General features: G+C 45.5%; 1 protein-coding gene across 3 annotated transcripts; it reads right to left on the bottom strand.

Moving 5' to 3' along the window:
* Positions 1-625: 625 nt before the first annotated feature.
* On the bottom strand, positions 626-16,040 carry SLC25A44 (solute carrier family 25 member 44). 3 transcript variants are annotated; one of them, XM_035098984.2, is made up of 5 exons: positions 15,931-16,040; positions 11,074-11,194; positions 8,834-9,467; positions 5,743-5,870; positions 626-4,305 (listed from the first exon to the last, which is right to left on the bottom strand). In XM_035098984.2, exons 3-5 carry the CDS (start codon positions 9,453-9,455, stop codon positions 4,114-4,116), a joined length of 942 nt encoding a protein of 313 aa, XP_034954875.1. In that variant the 5' UTR covers positions 9,456-9,467; positions 11,074-11,194; positions 15,931-16,040; the 3' UTR covers positions 626-4,113. The 3 variants fall into 3 exon arrangements, with proteins under 3 accessions (XP_034954875.1, XP_034954874.1, XP_060125341.1); XM_035098983.2 differs by having other exon boundaries at positions 15,926-16,040; XM_060269358.1 differs by lacking the exon at positions 15,931-16,040 and adding an exon at positions 15,840-15,869.
* Positions 16,041-16,526: the final 486 nt, after the last annotated feature.

Consider the following 16,526-nt stretch of genomic DNA (forward strand, 5'->3'; position numbering starts at 1 on the left):
AAAAGAGAGTATGTGAGAGGGAAATCTCAACATGCAAAGGAATGATGGAGAGCAAGAGCCAGAGATCTGAAATTGGCACTGTGCCTCAGTAAATTCAGACTCAGCTGCCCCAGGACCCCCACGTATCCCCATGGAACGTGTGCAAAGGGTTAAGGAGTGTGCACACACAAGTCACACAGGAAGCTGGAGAGGTTTGTCTGACCTCGCCACCACTCCATATAAACAGCAGTAATGCTAAAAATATACCTCATTTTCATCTCCAGCTGCTCTAGTAGGGAAAGATTACTAAAGAGCAAACTGTGTTGTGGTGAACTCTGCTCATCCACAGGCCATCTTTTCAGTGCCCAAGACTCTTCCAAATCCCCAGGCAAGCCTAGAAGCAGTCGGAAAGCCATTGTTTTAAAACAGGAACAGGGAACATCTGTCAAGATGTTATTGGATGTCAATGCCAACCACCCTTGACCATAGGCCATGCTGGCCAAGGCTGATCGGTGTTGTCAGTTCAACAACATCAGAAGGGCCAAATATTTACCCTCTCCTGATTTTGGAGCATTCCATCCCTGTTGAGCGTAAAAGGTCATTCGTTTCTACATCATAAGCAAAAGAAGATTCACCAGGAAAAGGGTCAAATAAATAATAAAAACTTTAATTACACTTCAAAGACTTTTTACAGTGCAAAATTGAAACCTGTTTTAATGTACACAAATACATTCAAACTCCATATTGAAACAGCAGGCACAGATATCGGAGATCGCTTGGAAATTCTCCCCATTTAGAGAAGACATGGACAGGCAAATCCTCACTTCTTGTGGCTGTTGAAGATTTCCTGTTGGCCCTATGCACCCCATGCTCAGATCATGTTTGCATCTGTTTTATAGGTAGTCACTACAGCTTCCTCAGATCCGTTCAACGGAGCTCCCTACAGATTCTTTGTGTACTAAAGACTGCAAAACAAAAATAATTCAGAGTATCATTGCACTTTAAAAAACAAAGTCAAGATAAAGAATGGAATGAGATTTCAGCCCAAAGTGGTTATTTGTACTTGAGAAGTGCATAGGACCTTACCAGGAAAAACACATGCCACAAACCGCTCATCAATCAACCAGCACGAGGGATCAGCTACTCTATATACAATCCACTGATAAGGCTCCAAGCATTTTCATAAGGGTTGGTCGTCATATAGCAGATGAACTGACATAAGTAACATACCAATGCAAAACCATCACAGCAGCTTTCCGAAGGGGTGGAGCATTAATCCATCCAACTCCCCTGAGATTATAATAATCTTCCTTTGCCACTTTATCTTAGAAGCAGGAGCGGCTAATGTTTTTTGGGACCCTCCAGGGGGCTGCAGAGAAGTAGTGGGTGTGGCACCCCATACTATAGCACACACACTTGCATGCAAGCACGCAGGACATTGTGCCTACTTTATTTTATTCTTTTGCCACCACTACCAACATTGCTGGAGTTTTGAGTCAGGGAAAGAAAATTTTACTTGGTGGAGTACATCAGGCCCCTGGATCAAGGGTTAGCTACCCCTTCCGCAGAAAAAGCTAATCCACCACACCATGTAGGTGCTCTTAACACATCACCATGTAAACAACCTCCCATCAAAGACAATTGCAAAATGCAATGGAGGTTTTTTTTTGTGAAACTTAAAAATACAGAAAAGTACAAATTAAGAGAAATATGTTTTGACTGCTGCTCTTACCAAGGGAAGGGGAGTCAAAAAATGCCTCCCACTTGGCAAAAATCAAATTCAACACAATTCCCAGCATGTTGGGGGTATTCTGCAGAGTCAACACTACTCCTAGGTGGCCAAAATATGGGCCTGGTTCTGCTCCCTGTGCATTTGCTGACTACGAAATAACCGTGCAGTATGAGGACTCCAAGGTCGCCTAATTTTTTTCGCTTTATTAAAGCCCGGGGGGGGGATCCTTCAGTCCTCCAACAGGTCACCACAGAAGCCCATGCCACACTCAAAGGCCTCATTCTAAGAGACTGAGTGGGAAACCTTATCTGGGCTGTACTATTTCAGATTCCGGAGGGGCTCACATGGACTGGTCCTCTATTTAAAATAAAGGGGGGGTGACCACCCATTAAGAAGGAAGCTCAGCTAGCAAACTGGCTTTCTATGGCAGGGTTTTGTGAGGTTTAAATATGGGGGGGGGGAGTCATGTGAGCCTCAACCTGCACTACTACACCCCAGGCACGTGTCTCACCACCTCACTAAGAACTAAACCAAGTATATGGGGTACAAAACCTTATGGTGACAGGTCAAAGACTTTGTCTACTTACAGCTGATTTTGGCCAGGATTGGGATATTTTACCCCTCTTGCTTTCCTGCCCTTAAGTGGAAGTGGGTTGTTTGTCTAGTTCTACCCCCTGGCCCATCCCTTTTCAGCACACCTCCCTGCCTCAGCCTGGGGTGCATTTAGGTTCAGGGGAGCAGGAAAAGCATCAGAAGAGGGTTTGGGAGGGACAGACAGACTGGCCCACATATTCTACTTCCAGGGCCCACAACATGCCAAAAAATTTCCACAGTACAATGTTTATAGGGTTTACTTAAAGAACCCTATAGAAACTTATAGGGTTTACTTATTTGCAGAGTACAAGGTCCATCCATAGCCCCTTTCTTGGTTCCTGATTATGGCACTAGAGTAAACTCTGATCCAAGTTAATATATATATATACATATATATATTAAAAAAAACACTGCTTACTTTAGAGAAAAGGTCCAAAGTGCAGAGAATATCACCTCTCCTGTATTGCTTCCAAAGATGCCCACCCCCGTAATCCATTTTAAAACAAGTGAATTTACTTCCAACATGGTATTACCACCTCTACTCCCCAAACTGCAGCCTTTCACAGACTTACATGGCTACAAAAGCACTGTGGACACAGGGGAGCAAGGTAAAAACAAAACAAAACATGCAGAATCAGCACCAGTGACAATAAAAAATAGTGACAGAAGCAAGATGGGAGGACAAAATGGAAAGACGCCCGTCACTGGAAAGTGGGTTGCCCTGCTTCTCCTACTAGCCCAACAGCTGGAAGTTCTTAGATCAGAAACAGGAACCCAAAGCAACTTCAACCAAGGTGGAGCCAGACCTGCAAAGGGCTGCAGTCTCAACAGGCTGCCCTGCTCAGACAAAAGGAGAAGCTTCCACCCTTGCCCACCGCAAAAGTAGGTGCAGAGCTCCTTCCCAGTTACTACACTTTCATGAAACACTCATTCAGTGATTGAGACATACTTGTACAAAGATAAAAAAGGAAGTATTATACAACTCTTTTCAGCAAGATAATTATGTTCTGCCTTTCAGATGAATCCTAAAGGAGGGGAAAAGCAGATTTCATTGTGCTTAAAAGGAAAGGGTAAACAATTTTAGGGTAGGAATCTTCTTTCTTTTTTTAACACTCACATTTGCAAAGGCCACAGAATAAAGGGTGCGTCCTCCCCAGAGAGGACTTTAATCCTAGAAGATACATGGACGTACCAAAAGTACCACTGTGCACCTCTACTGCTGCAGACTCTCAAAAGGAACTCCTTGCTTTTGGTATTATCTCCCTGCTTTCAAATCTTAACTCTGTAGACATTTTGGAGCGATGTCTGAGGGGATTTATTATTACAGTATTATTTATTTACTAATGACTTCTTTCCAGGAGGTGTGTACAGTTGCTGCTGCAAGTAGCAGTTTCTGCAGCTCACGGGTGGTGGCAGCAAATAGCACAAAGTCTTCGAAGGTAGGAATTTGGCAAAACGAAGAATAAAAACACATTTTCAGAAGATCGTGTTGTTTTGCTTCATTCGTTTAGTTGTGGTGTGTTTCCTTTTAATTCAAAAAGGAAAAAAGAAGATGCGCCAAGGTTCCTTCACATATGAGCAAGAGGTTTTTTACAGTAGGTACTTTCTTTTACAGAATGCTGCAATCAATCCAAAGGGGTAGACAAATACTGGGGAAGGGGACTTTTTATATACTGTCCTTTGCATTTAATCCTTCACTAACAAATACTTGTTAGAAAGCTCTCCGGGCTCACTTTTTGGTGGCTTTTCAACCATGCCAATGGTCCAAGAGATTACAACAAAATCCGACTCCCCCTTCCCCGGTTTTGCTACCAGTGCCTTGAGTCCACCAACTCTGGGCGGAGGCTCAGTTTCTTCAGAGTCTCGTAGCCCACCACGATGACAATGGTGGAAGGGGTGGCTGAGATGATGCGGGCGGAGAGGCCTTTCATCAGGCCCCAGGGCCCTTCCTCTGCTACCAGCTGCTTGAATGTGAGAACAATGGAGCTTCTGCCTTCCACCTGAGCGGGAGAAAAGAACAGCCACAAAGTCAGAGCTTCGCACGGAAACAACACAGGAGAAAAAAACTGTGGACAAACCAAGCAAGCTTGTTTTCCCCTGCTCCAGAAGCTAGGAACTGAACCAAAGGAATCAAGTTACAAGAAAGGAGATTACAACTAAACATCACTAAGAGCTTTCTGATGGCAAGAGCTCTTTGACAGTGGAATATACTCCCAAGAGAGATAGTGGACTCTCCTTCCTTGGTGGTTTTTAAGCAGAGATCGAGTGGCCACCTGTCATGTATCATTTAGCTGAGATTCTTGCACTGCGGGGATTAGGACTAGATGACCCTTGGGGTCCCATCAAACTCTACAATTCTGTGCTTCTACGACCCACCCCACCCATCAAAACAATCATATTCAATGCTAAGAAAAGCCCAAGTTCCAAGAACCAGATACCATATTGGCCCAAATATAAGCCACACCCACAAATAAGCTGCACCTTTAAAATTCAATATAAAATTGGAAAGAAAAAGAAACAGCGGCGGTGGCAAGATGGGCAAGAAGAGACATTCTGAGGGGGGCACACAACTCGCCTCGCAGTACGTCAGGCGGGGTGGGACGGTGAGTGCCGGTAGGGGCTGCCATGGCAGCGCTGCCATGCGATTCCCCTCTGCCTGCCCCACCACTGTTAATGTAGCCAGGGGGTTCCCGCCCTGTGTCCTGAGTGGCGAGCGGCAGAGCAGGCAGAAGGGGATTGCATGGCGGTGGTGTGGCAGCCCCCACTGGCACTCGTTGGCCCACTGCCCACCGCTCCAGGCACTGGGTGGGCATCCCACCCACCCACCCCACGACAGCGAAGACGAACAGTGGGAAGCGCGAAGTGCCAGCACCCGCCACCCCTGCTCGCCAGGGCCCCAGCACGAGTTAAAAGAGTTAAGGGCAGGGTTCACTGTATGTCTGTTTCAGCCAATTTTGGTAAGGTCGCAAATATAAACTGCACTTTAACTTTTCATGGTCAGAATTTGGAAAAAAAAGTGTGGCTTATATTCGGGCCAATACGGTAAGTTACAGAAACTATAGAATTGTGCCAAATTCATTCTCTTTCCAATGTTTTCATTGTATTTCTATTTTATTTACATATTTTAAAGCAAACCTGCCTTTCACGCACAAGTAGCCAAGATAACACATGGCTACTTCAGAATCCTCAGCTTTGTGGGCCTGGGGCCTGCCTCAGGATCCTTCCATTTCTGAGCAGGACTCAAAATGGTGAAATTTACCTGTAAAGTTCGAGACCTGAAAACATGGACAGGATCACAAAGCTGGAAAGTAATTTAAAGGTCATCTAGTTCAAGCACAGGAGAGCATCCTGTGCCCAAGGGAAGCCTAATTTACCATGAGCCCCTGCCAAGGTAATCATTTAAAACGATGCTTTATTTGGCTGTAGGATGCTCTTACCTGCACACGAGCCCGGATGACATCCATGGGGTTGGTGAGAGTGGAAGCTGTCGCAGCGGCCATTGGCCCGGATATGGCTTGGAGGAGCAAGTGTGGACAGTCCTTGGGTGTCAGGCTGGAAAGCTGTTCTGGAAAGAGGAGTGAGAGCCAGGTTACGTATACCAACATATAGGTGTGCCATCTATCTACCTCACTGTGCTGGTGGTGAAGGCAGAGAACAGGGGAGGGCTGCTGCCTTCTGGTCCTGTATACCTGAAGGAGTGTCTCCACCCCCACCATTCAGCACGGACACTGAGATCCAGCACCGAGGGCCTTCTGGCGGTTCTCTCATTGCGAGAAGTAAGGTTACAGGGAACCAGACAGAGGGCCTTCTCGGTAGTGGCACCCGCCCTGTGGAACGCCCTCCCAGCAGATGTCAAGGCAATAAGTAACTATTCTACTTTCAGAAGACAACTGAAGGCGGCCCTGTTTAGGGAAGTTTTTAATGTTTGATGCTGTACTGTTTTTAATATTCGGTTGGAAGCCGCACAGAGTGGCTGGGGAAACCCAGCCAGATGGGCGGGGTATAAATAATAATAAATTATTATTATTATTATTATTATTATTATTATTATTATTATTATTATTCTGGTCCAAACTGGAAGCACCTGTTTGGTAGTTGCTGTTGGGAGGGAAAGGCTGGGCTGCATGGAAAACTTAGATCCGGCAGGGATGATCCGAAGTGACATTTTTCTGTTTTAGATTACTGGTGCTTTGCCAAATGTTTTCCAACTGCAACAGGCAAAGCATTTAAATAAAAGGAAAAAACAAAACCCTTTAGTAGCTGGCTGTTTTAGATGAACTTGTAGCAAATGTTTTTTGTTTTTTCCTAATCCACACACAGGATAGTGAGACAGTATCATTATTAAGGTCAGTTTAAAAAATGATAATCCCGGAGTAACATGCAAACTTTCATGTCCCCCCCCCCCTTTAGTCAACAAAGAACAGCCATTGTTTATTTATCACAGGATGTCTTGCTGCAGTACGGGACTTGTGGGCCCCAGGCACAGTCTAACCTGATTAAATCTGCAAAATGCTTCATCCATTCCATCTCAAGACTGCCACAACTTGCAAAAAGGGGCTATCCTCGTACCCAGCAATGTATATTCTCTACCACCCACTTCTTTGTTTTTTCAGGGAAAAGGGGTTGTACCCAGTACTTGATTTGGAGAAGAGTGCCAGAAAGCCTGAAAGGTTGCAGAATACATTGCAATTCTGGGGCTTATGCTAATCAAGGAGTCTTCTTACTCATACCACATATTTTTTCCCCCTGAAGGAGCAACATGGCCACTTGGCTTTTTGTATACATACCCTTAGCTGCAATAGCTTTTTGTAGCAAAACCAGCTAATAGTCTTGAGCTTTCCTTGGCATTCACATTTCAGATGTGCACATGCATTCAACAAGATAGGCTTTTCCAACAAAAGCTCAAAACCAATTATTGGGTGTATGGGAGAATTATAGACAGTCTTTACACCAACCGGTTCCCAAGGTGGCTCAAATTATTTAAAAAATATATATTTAAAGCCCAGTAAACAGGTTCACAAAGGCCTGTAAGCCTAGAAGGTATGGAATGTTGGCAACAATTGAGCCTATGGGGATAAGTAATACTAACTCACCCCACTGTGAATCTGGAAGTTCCAGATCCAGACACAGAATGCCAAATAAAGGATCTCTTCCCTTCGCTGCTACTTTTGGGGATGGCGTGGGATACACTGCTGCCTAATCACCTATGCTAAAATCCTGCATTTCTCCATTATTTTCCATAGGCAGCTCTCACTTCTACCCCAGAGGAGGGGGGTAAATGGATTGTGTCTGTGCGTGCAAAGGAACCAGACATCAAACAGACTGGTTGTCTATAAATTAAATTATGGTTGAGACACAGAAATGTTAAGTGTATCAGCTGGAAAAGGAAAAGGAGAACGATGGAGGGCAGTGGGAGAGGGAGTTGGCTGACTCAACTCCACAACAGCTTGTACCCTTGGAGGAGGGGCGGAATAGGGTTGTGGGGCATAACTCCCTTCCTTGCAGTATGCAGAGAAAGGTAAGAGAAAAGGTTAAAAGGGCATATTTTCCTCTTTCACCTCAGACAAGCCTATATACCAATTAAATACTCAGGTTTGGGGCTGCCAGCCAGCCCTTCACCTAATCCCTCTAGAGTTATACAACACAGCAGAGGCAGGCTTCTTTGACCATTTCCCACTTCCTGAAACTCCTCTGCAAGAGGCCTCAACAGCACTGCAAGGCTCTTGTTTGAAGTTGGCAGGAGCCTTGTATGGGACAATGCCTCTTACTGCAACATTTTGTTGCAGGTCTCACTTATAAAAGCAACTTAAATTCCTGCAACCCCCTACATCAGGCACAGCCAAACTTGGCCCTCCAGATGTTTTGGGACTACAATTCCCATCATCCCTGACCACTAGTTCTGTCAGCTAGGGATGATGGGAGTTGTAGTCCCAAAACATCTGGAGGGCCAAGTTTGCCTATGCCTGCCCTACACCCCCCACCAATAAAAAAAAAGCTCAGCAAGTAACATAGGGGTTGCTACCCAGGATGTGTCTTCTTAGCAACTTGCTCTTGTAATTTTTAAGTTGTTTAAAGCTGTTTTCAACATTGTGCAATATTGTGTATTAATGTTGTGCTTTAATTGCTGTAACCTGCCCTGGAAACTTAGAGTGAAGAGCAGGTAATAACACTGTAATAACAAATGAATGATGGTTTGAGTCGACAATATATGCTTTCAGTTCTAAAAGAGCAAATGAGATGCTTGCCAAGCACATCTGGAGAGGGAGTTCCACAACCTCAGAACTGCTTCCTAAAAGGTTCTGCGATCAGTCGCCGCCACTGACGCCCTCTCAGAAGGTAGGTGGCAGCTGGGAGCGCAGGGGCCAGATTGGCTTCCTTAACATTTGTACTGGGGTTTGCATGGGAACAGAGTCTTGCAGTTCCTCTGGTCCCAGCCTGTATGGTGCTTGCAAAGGCAGAGGGTGAGCTTTGATCACCTGCCAGAGAAATGAACAGAAGGGAAGTCCAAAGGCTGCTTTGGTTTCTCACCTGCATAGAAATGGTAGAAGGGCCACCAGACGGCGCTGTTGGGAATGTAAGTGAGTAGGGAGGCCACATAGCCCCTGTAGAACCCCCTCAGCCCGTCGGCCTTGAAGATCTGTGCGATGATGTCCCGCGTTTGTCCGAAGACCGGGAACCGTTTCCCCTCATGGGTCTGCACTCTGAACCGGCCCATGGTCTCGCCCATCCGTTGCATCATCAAATGCTGGGAGATCACATCAATGGGCACCGTGATGCTCTGGGCCACGAGGGAGGCTGAGCCACCGGCCAACAGAGACTTGACTGTGTTGCTGTTGGTGTACTGAGAGAAGTACTTGCGAGTGAGTTCGTACGTCGTCACGTAGCACTGGCCTGAGATCAGGGTGAAGGTGTTGACCAAGAAGCCCCGGTAGAGCCCAGCTGCCCCTTCTGCCCGCAGTATCTTGACAAAAGCGTCAAAGGTCCCGTTGTAGAGGCGCTTCCCCTTCTGGACCTGCAGTCGCGTCCGGATAAGTGTGAAGGGGTACACGCTGACCCGGATCATCATGGTCATGCAGACGCCAAAGACGTAGAATTTCTTCTTGTCCAGGTGCTCCCACTCGATGATCTGGATGTTGCGCTTGTCCTCCATGGCTGACGCCCCCTAGTAATGAGGCAGGAAAGACACACTGATTATTCCTAGACAAGCTGCTCATTTGGGATTCAGGCTCAGCTGCCCAACCTGCCCACAGTATTTAATCAACCATCAGCAAGGCTTTACAGCAGCTTTTGTCAAACCAATGCCCTCCAATTGTTTAGGACTACAACTCCCATCAGCCCTAGATGGCCTGGCTCTTCTGGATCATAACTCCCATCAGTCTCAGCCAGCACAACCTCTCAAACTCGCATGGAGTTTGTGCTGTGAGCCAATTCTAGAAGTCCATGGAAAGCAATTCCACAGAATATGAGCTCTCAAAAGGTTTCAAGTAGGGTTGCCACCCAATTGAAAGAAACTGCTGCTGATTTATAATTATATGAATGTTATCAAGTCTCCATAAATTTGCAGATGATAGCAGTTGTGACAAAGGCACTCTCTTCAAGTTTCAGATTATGTATTCACAGGCCCTTAACAGGCAGTATATTAGATGAGGCATTCCCTTCTATAAGAGAAGTAGGAATGCCTCTAAGATGGCATACATCGCCTGGTTTTGCTAGCTCCTTTAAATTGTATGAAAGATACTGAAAAAATCTGCCACCCAGTTGAGGGCACATTTTAAATAAAACAAACTGATTAATCAGCTGAGCACCATATAACCTAGTTGCCATCCTTTGCAGTTCCCAGGTGCTGAAATCTTTTATAGTGCTGACTTTGATTTCTATGATTTTCAGTGGTAGTGCAGCAGCAGCAATGGCGAGAACCTCAGCTATTTGCCCAACCACCACCTTTCACCAGAAAAAAAGGAATTATGCAAAACAAGATTTCTGTGCAAACTGGCCTAATTCACATAATAGATACAACTTGCAGTATTTCTTTTCAGTAGTCTCAAGCAAATTCCAAATGCTACAGCATTCTTAAAGGTTATCGCTTTAATTGTTCAGATTTTTATCACTTTGTTTTGCTTTTTTCCCTGGTTGCTTATCAAGGTTGGCCAGAAAAAAACCTCACACATTTGCCTTTTGAAAAGACAGGGCCAAACTATATAAACTAGTAGTCAGTATTTTCTCAGAATGTTTCATTCCACTTCTCACTCCTTTAGAGCAGCAATAAAAGTCTCAGGAGCAACTGTGTCCATACTGCTTCTGAGTTCACAACACAACCTTAAACTGGCTCTTCTAGAAAACCTGCCCATTTGGTGGGAAGAAAGCCAACGTCTCTTTCCTGACAGCTTTCCAAAAGTGGATTGAAAGGAAACTGGGCGGGTCCATGTTCAGGTTTTACCTGTGTAGCTTGGATAAACTCATTTTATTCTCTAGACCAGCCTTTGCAAACCTGATGCCCTCCAGATGACTCAGTTCAGACAATTCTCCCAAACCAGTTTGGAGATGTGGGAATGTGACATAAGCTCCTGTCTCTGATTCTGTAGCAGTTACGCTTTAGGTCCTGCTGGATTTTATTTCGGCTCTATGGCTTGCCTGCTGCATGATGCCTGAACTGAGTCATTCTCAAGCAGCGCAACATTCTGGATGAAGAGATGCTTATTTATTGGATTTATATATCTCCTTCCCAACAGAACTCATCAAAGGCAAAAAATGTAGCTACTAAATGGTACCTTTTACTGAACATGTAGTGCAGGAGGATTTGTGGGCAAAGATGAGATTCTCTCCCCATGCATGTTGAGTTCCCAGCTATTGCCAAACCGTTAGATTTCTTCCATTCCCGACACCAACCTTCTGTAAAGTAAAGAGAATAAGCATTATGTGTTTACAGGGGGTGGAGGTAAGGCAGAGAAGAGAGCTGTGGTGAAGGGATAACATGGCCACCACCCACTGTAGATGATATGCTCTCTACCATTTATGCCTTTGCAAAACGTAAAATACTGTAGGTTTTGCTCTACAATCCTAAAGACTAGAAACTTGATTTTAAATGACAGCTGAAATTCTCAGAAATCTGCAGAAGCAACCCCATTCTTATATTCAGTGCCACATTCCATCTCAGCTGCACAGACCGAAGTCCATCCACAGGGCAAAGTTGGACTTTCTGCGGATGGAAGAGGGAGCTTCCTCAAGTCACATTTTTCATTGACCATTGTGCTCCTCTCCTTCACATCTCTAACTAAGAAAATGTGTCCTATTCAGTCATTTCTAGTTGTGTACATATGAATGCAAGAAGCTGGCTTATGCCAAGCCAGATCAATGTCCATTTAGTCCATTACAATCTATTCTGATAGGCAGCAGCTTGCCAAGGCTCAATGTCCTCCCCAGCTCCAGCAGAAGCTCTTAAAGTTACTAAGATTTCCTGCATTGGCAGGGGTTGACCTTCGAACCCCTTCCACTTCGATGATTCTGGAATGAAAAAAGTGAAGAGTTGTCAAAGTGGAATTAGACCCTCCACAGCAGGGCTGATGGAAGCCTGGCTTCCTATCTCTCCCTCTGTTGCGACTAAATGGGATGGAAAATGCTCCCTGAAAATAGGAAATTAATTAAGCCACCAGGGAATAGGTTCTAGTTCAACCAAGCCTTTTCCCTACTCTGCTGATTTTCTATTTTCAGGCAGCTTTAAAATACACCCCCAACACATACACACTCTTCCACCTGCTGCAGATGAAGGCTAGCCTAAATGTCATTTGAAGCGCAAAATATGGCAAACTTGCAAATAAGTCTTCAGGTTATTAGCTTTTTGTTTTTTTGTTTGTTTTTTTACTAACCTGCTCTTCCAAAATTGCATATGTAAATTGTGGACCGGCAGCTAGAAAATACTGTAGACCAATAACTTGTGTCAATACATTTTAAGTGAGACCTGGCCTCTGTGAGCAGCACTTAGGAGGTGTAAGCAGAGCAACAAAGAGGTTAAGACATAAGATGCACACAAGACCATAAGGGCTAATGACCCTGAGAATAAAATCTATTGGCTTATTCATCTGAAATGGTCAGAATCCTCCATAACCTCAGAAACCCTTTTCTCCCACATCTTCCTTTCTGCCTTGTAACATTCACTTATGTTAGCCTTGCACTTTGTTTACAAATCAGCTGAGACACAACCTCCTTAGTGGTGGCCCCTACATGGTGGAAATCCACTTCTTAGCCAAACTCTAAGAAGGGAGTCTTTCTAATCAAGCGGTGGCCAGCTGGATGCTTTTAGGGATTCCATACCCCAGGGCTATTCATGAAGATGGTTGGGAAGCTGCAGCTCATGTAGAATGTAGTTGTCATGTTGTTATGCACGACAGCAAGATGGAGATCATGGACCATTGGTACTTAAAGCCCTGAAGAGCTCAAGACTCAAGTATTTAAAGGAACACTTTCCTCAGTACTTGCCACCAAGAAGATGCTCCAGGCTTAACAAGGGAGGACCTGCTCATGGTCCCCGACAGGTATTGCCTGTAGGGTGGTGACACAAAGTAAGACCTTTGTGGTGGTAGCAGTGCCTCAGTTGTGAATTCCCTTACTGTGGAGATAGATTGTCCCTCCTGTTATTCTCATCCATAGCTGGAGTGGTACTCAATAGTCTTAAGTATCACTGTCTGCTGAACTTTATGAACTTGGCTAACTCCCTAAAGCTATCTGAGGTCGTGGCTCTCACCATATCCTAAACATTTCTCACCATCCCTATTCTCCACAGCCTGCTGGTTTATATAGTCTGCATTTATTATTAAGATAGTGTTGCATTTTATTTGTTGATACTTTCAGTTCCTTTTTGTTAGTTTCTCTTATTTAATTTTTTTGAATGCTGCTTTGCATATAATTCTTGTATTAAAAGCAGGCTAAGAAATCCAGTTTGGTGTTTTTTTAAGGGACATGTTTCACTTCAGTAGTATAAACAAGCCCAAGTTTAGCAAAAGCTGCAGCTCTCTCTAAACGTGATTCTTTGGCCAATGAAGTTGGGGCTTTTGTGCTCTAGTCTAGAGGAGAGAAAAAAGACAAGGCTCTGGGACTTGCCCAGAACAGGAGCTGAGCAAGGGCCCACCCCACTTGACACAGTTCTCTAGGGACAGTAAGAAGTCAAACAACTGGAAAGGCAGCAGGCACAGCTAATTTTAATTCTGAACTCATCTCTCCGAAGGCTAAAGGAACTTAGGGTAGCCAAGTAGATTAACATTTACATAGTTTCTTTCCCCCAAACAAGAAACAAATATTGTCGTGTTAATAGCTGGAGCCTTTCTACAATGCACTTAATCATCTCCCTCCACCATCCCCAGTTCACAGTGGGGGGAACCAAGTCCTACCATGAACAAAGCCATGGTTTACAAGTCTGCAGAGTCACATGATTACACAGAAAAACTGAGAAGAAGAGTCAGGTATTGTGAATTCTAGAGTAGATTCTCAAACTGCTGGATCACAAGGCAGGACAAAAGTACCAAGATTCACATAACACTCTGCAGAGTGCTACAGAAATACAAACCCAGCATACTGCTGTATGCGGAATTAGCATAAATTATCTAATCTGTCCGCTCAACTCCTGCACTCATTTCTACATATTTCGAGACCCACCAAGCCCAATGCAGCTCTCTTGCAACCTATTGTGGGTTGCCTGGAACGGTTGTTTTCTCTGTCTCTCTCATCACATTTGCATAGCTGTCAACTTTCGGATTTGAAAATAAGGGATCAGGAGCCTCACCTGTCCACTTTCGGATTTGAAAATAAGGGATCAGGAGCCTCACCTGTCCACTTTCAGATTTGAAAATAAGGGATCAGCAGCCTCACCTGTCCTGGGGACAGTCTACGGTATATCTAACAATCCAGGATAGCAGCGGGAAACGGCGCTGGAATAAGGGAATTTCCAGCAAAAAAAAAAGGAAAGTTGACAGCTGTGGCTTGGAATAAGGGAGTTTCCCGCCAAAAAAAGGGAGGGTTGGCAGCTAGGCACATTTGGTGGTAGGCAGCAGAACCAGGAGTATGACTGTGGCTCCAAGGAGCCACCATAAATGGCTGGCAGTCTGTGTTTCGCTCGACAGGTTGTAAGTTAGGCAGGTATGCTTAAGTCTTTAAGAGACACTGCTTTCACCTCTTTATTTCCATGAACTAGAAACTTATTAAGGAGAAAAAGAAAGGGCTCCCAGGTGACAAACGCCAAGGTTTGTCACCATGCAGCAGACACATGGTTGTGTGAAAAAATAAGCTGGGGCAAATTCATGGACAACTAATATCAGCACCTATGAGGTTGCCAACGAAGTACCAACAGTCATACATGACACCTCAGAGGACTTCTCTGGTGCCTGGAGGTTCCCTTCTCTACCCAACCCCACCCCTGAAATCGGCCTTCAAAGACCTATTCTACTGTAGCCAATAGAGGAGTTTGCAGGCATGGAGGTACCTGCAAGTTTCTCTGGTTGAAATGGGCCCCAAAAGGTTGGCAACCCGTGTGCTCCAGAAGCAACTTCTATCCTTATACAATCTACAAGATTGCACTAGCATCCTTCTCATATCCTCTTCCTCCCACCCAAAGCCTTACATAATTTCATCTCCACAGTCTACGAGCCCCAATAGTACCTTTAGCATTGCTCCTACCCACAAGCTCAACAATTCTAGTCTGCTTCATAGCTTCTCCATAGTGCAGATTTCCCAATGAACCCACCTTGGTCCCCTGCCTGCTCCCCCAAATACTCTTTTTATATGCCCCAAATCCTCATTATCCTGCTCCCCATCTGCAGCCCACATCCCTATTCCCACCTCTCTTCTTTCAAGCCCTTTGTAGCATTTGTGTTTTCCACTTTAGACACTTGAGAAGTACAGTATATTTTTATGACCAACCTTGTTTTTGTAATTTTAAACTGTTGTGTGTATATAAAAGTTTCATGTTTTTGTTGCATTTTAATAGTTGCATTAGGGTGAAGGGCGGGAAAAAGATTATTATAGTAATACTATTTCCTCTCCACTCTCACCTCTCCTCCCCCCCGCGGTAAGCTGCCTCACAGGAACAAGCCTACTCCCCACAACATCACCTCCTTCCTATGGGGTGCTTTGGCCCTTTCCCCTTCACATGACCTCTTCACCCCAATAGGAGTCCATCCCCATTGAAACCAACTCTCTCCTAAACCTTATAACATAGACTACACACACGTATACATATAACACCCTCTCGAGGCCAGCTGTTTCTGTTTTTAGTCCCATCAGGGGAAAAGGCGAGGTATAAATAAATTAATAAAATATTATGGGCCCTTCCCCCAACTCTGAATACAGTACACTGCAGATACCTGCTCCCCTCCCTACAAACGACTCTCAAGGGGGACGGCGTCTTCGTGTCCCTAAACATCAGCTCCCGCCTTCATCACGCACCTTGCACCCCCACCCCACGAGCTTCTCCCCACGAGCCCCCCCCCATGGCGGGTGGTTAGGCCCCTCCTCCTTTCAGAGGCCCCGCCCCGCGCCCCTCACTCACCTCCTGGCGGCGGTTGGGCGTCCCCCCTCCTGTCCCTGTCCCCTGAGGAACCACTCTCTTCCCTGCCCCAGGCAGCGGCCCCTTACCTTACCCCAGCGCGCCCCCTAGCAGGCTGCCTCTCACTGGCCCCAGCTCCGACTATGTCCCCTCAGCTTCTCCTCACGGTGTCCGGGCAAAGCCCTCGGGCCAAGGGGCGGGGCCTCTCGGCCACCCGCCCGAGCCAATCAACGAGCAGAAATCGTCCCTCACGCTCCAGCCCCCATCTTACTTCCTGGCTAACCGAGGCCTCCTGGCCGACTTCATCTTACTTCGCTTGCGCTCGCCTCGCTGCCAGTGACAAAGATGGAAGCGGCGGGTTGGCGGGGCAGAGGGGAGGGGGCATGCGACGCGTTAAGAGCGCATGGAGGCCGAAAGGAGGAGCATGGAGTTTCGAAATACTAGAGTGGTACTTCCTGTGAAAGACGCTGCGATTCTCTAGGGTTTATAGTTATTTTGAATTTGCGCTTTTCAGACTCGAGTAGGTTTTCTGACATCCGGATTTTTTTGGACCTTATATTCCCCCCACTATGAAGACGCTGCTTTTATTTAGCAATCGTTAGGGTTAAAATACTCTATTAATCCACTCACCCCTGAAAATGGGTTCAGGGTTCCAGTAATCTCCCTTTAAACCCAGGGGGTTGCTGTTTT

The sequence above is a fragment of the Zootoca vivipara genome, chromosome 17 (assembly GCF_963506605.1).
Source record: "Zootoca vivipara chromosome 17, rZooViv1.1, whole genome shotgun sequence".
NCBI lineage: Eukaryota > Metazoa > Chordata > Lepidosauria > Squamata > Lacertidae > Zootoca > Zootoca vivipara.

Coding starts and splice junctions, on each gene's coding strand:
- SLC25A44 (XM_035098984.2), bottom strand. CDS start 9,455: ATGGAGGACAAGCGCAACATCCAGATCATCGAGTGGGAGCACCTGGAC. Junction 5,871..8,833: donor CTTCTACCATTTCTATGCAG/GTGAGAAACCAA, acceptor TCCTCTTTCCAG/AACAGCTTTCCAGCCTGACA. Junction 4,306..5,742: donor TCATCCGGGCTCGTGTGCAG/GTAAGAGCATCC, acceptor TCTCCCGCTCAG/GTGGAAGGCAGAAGCTCCAT.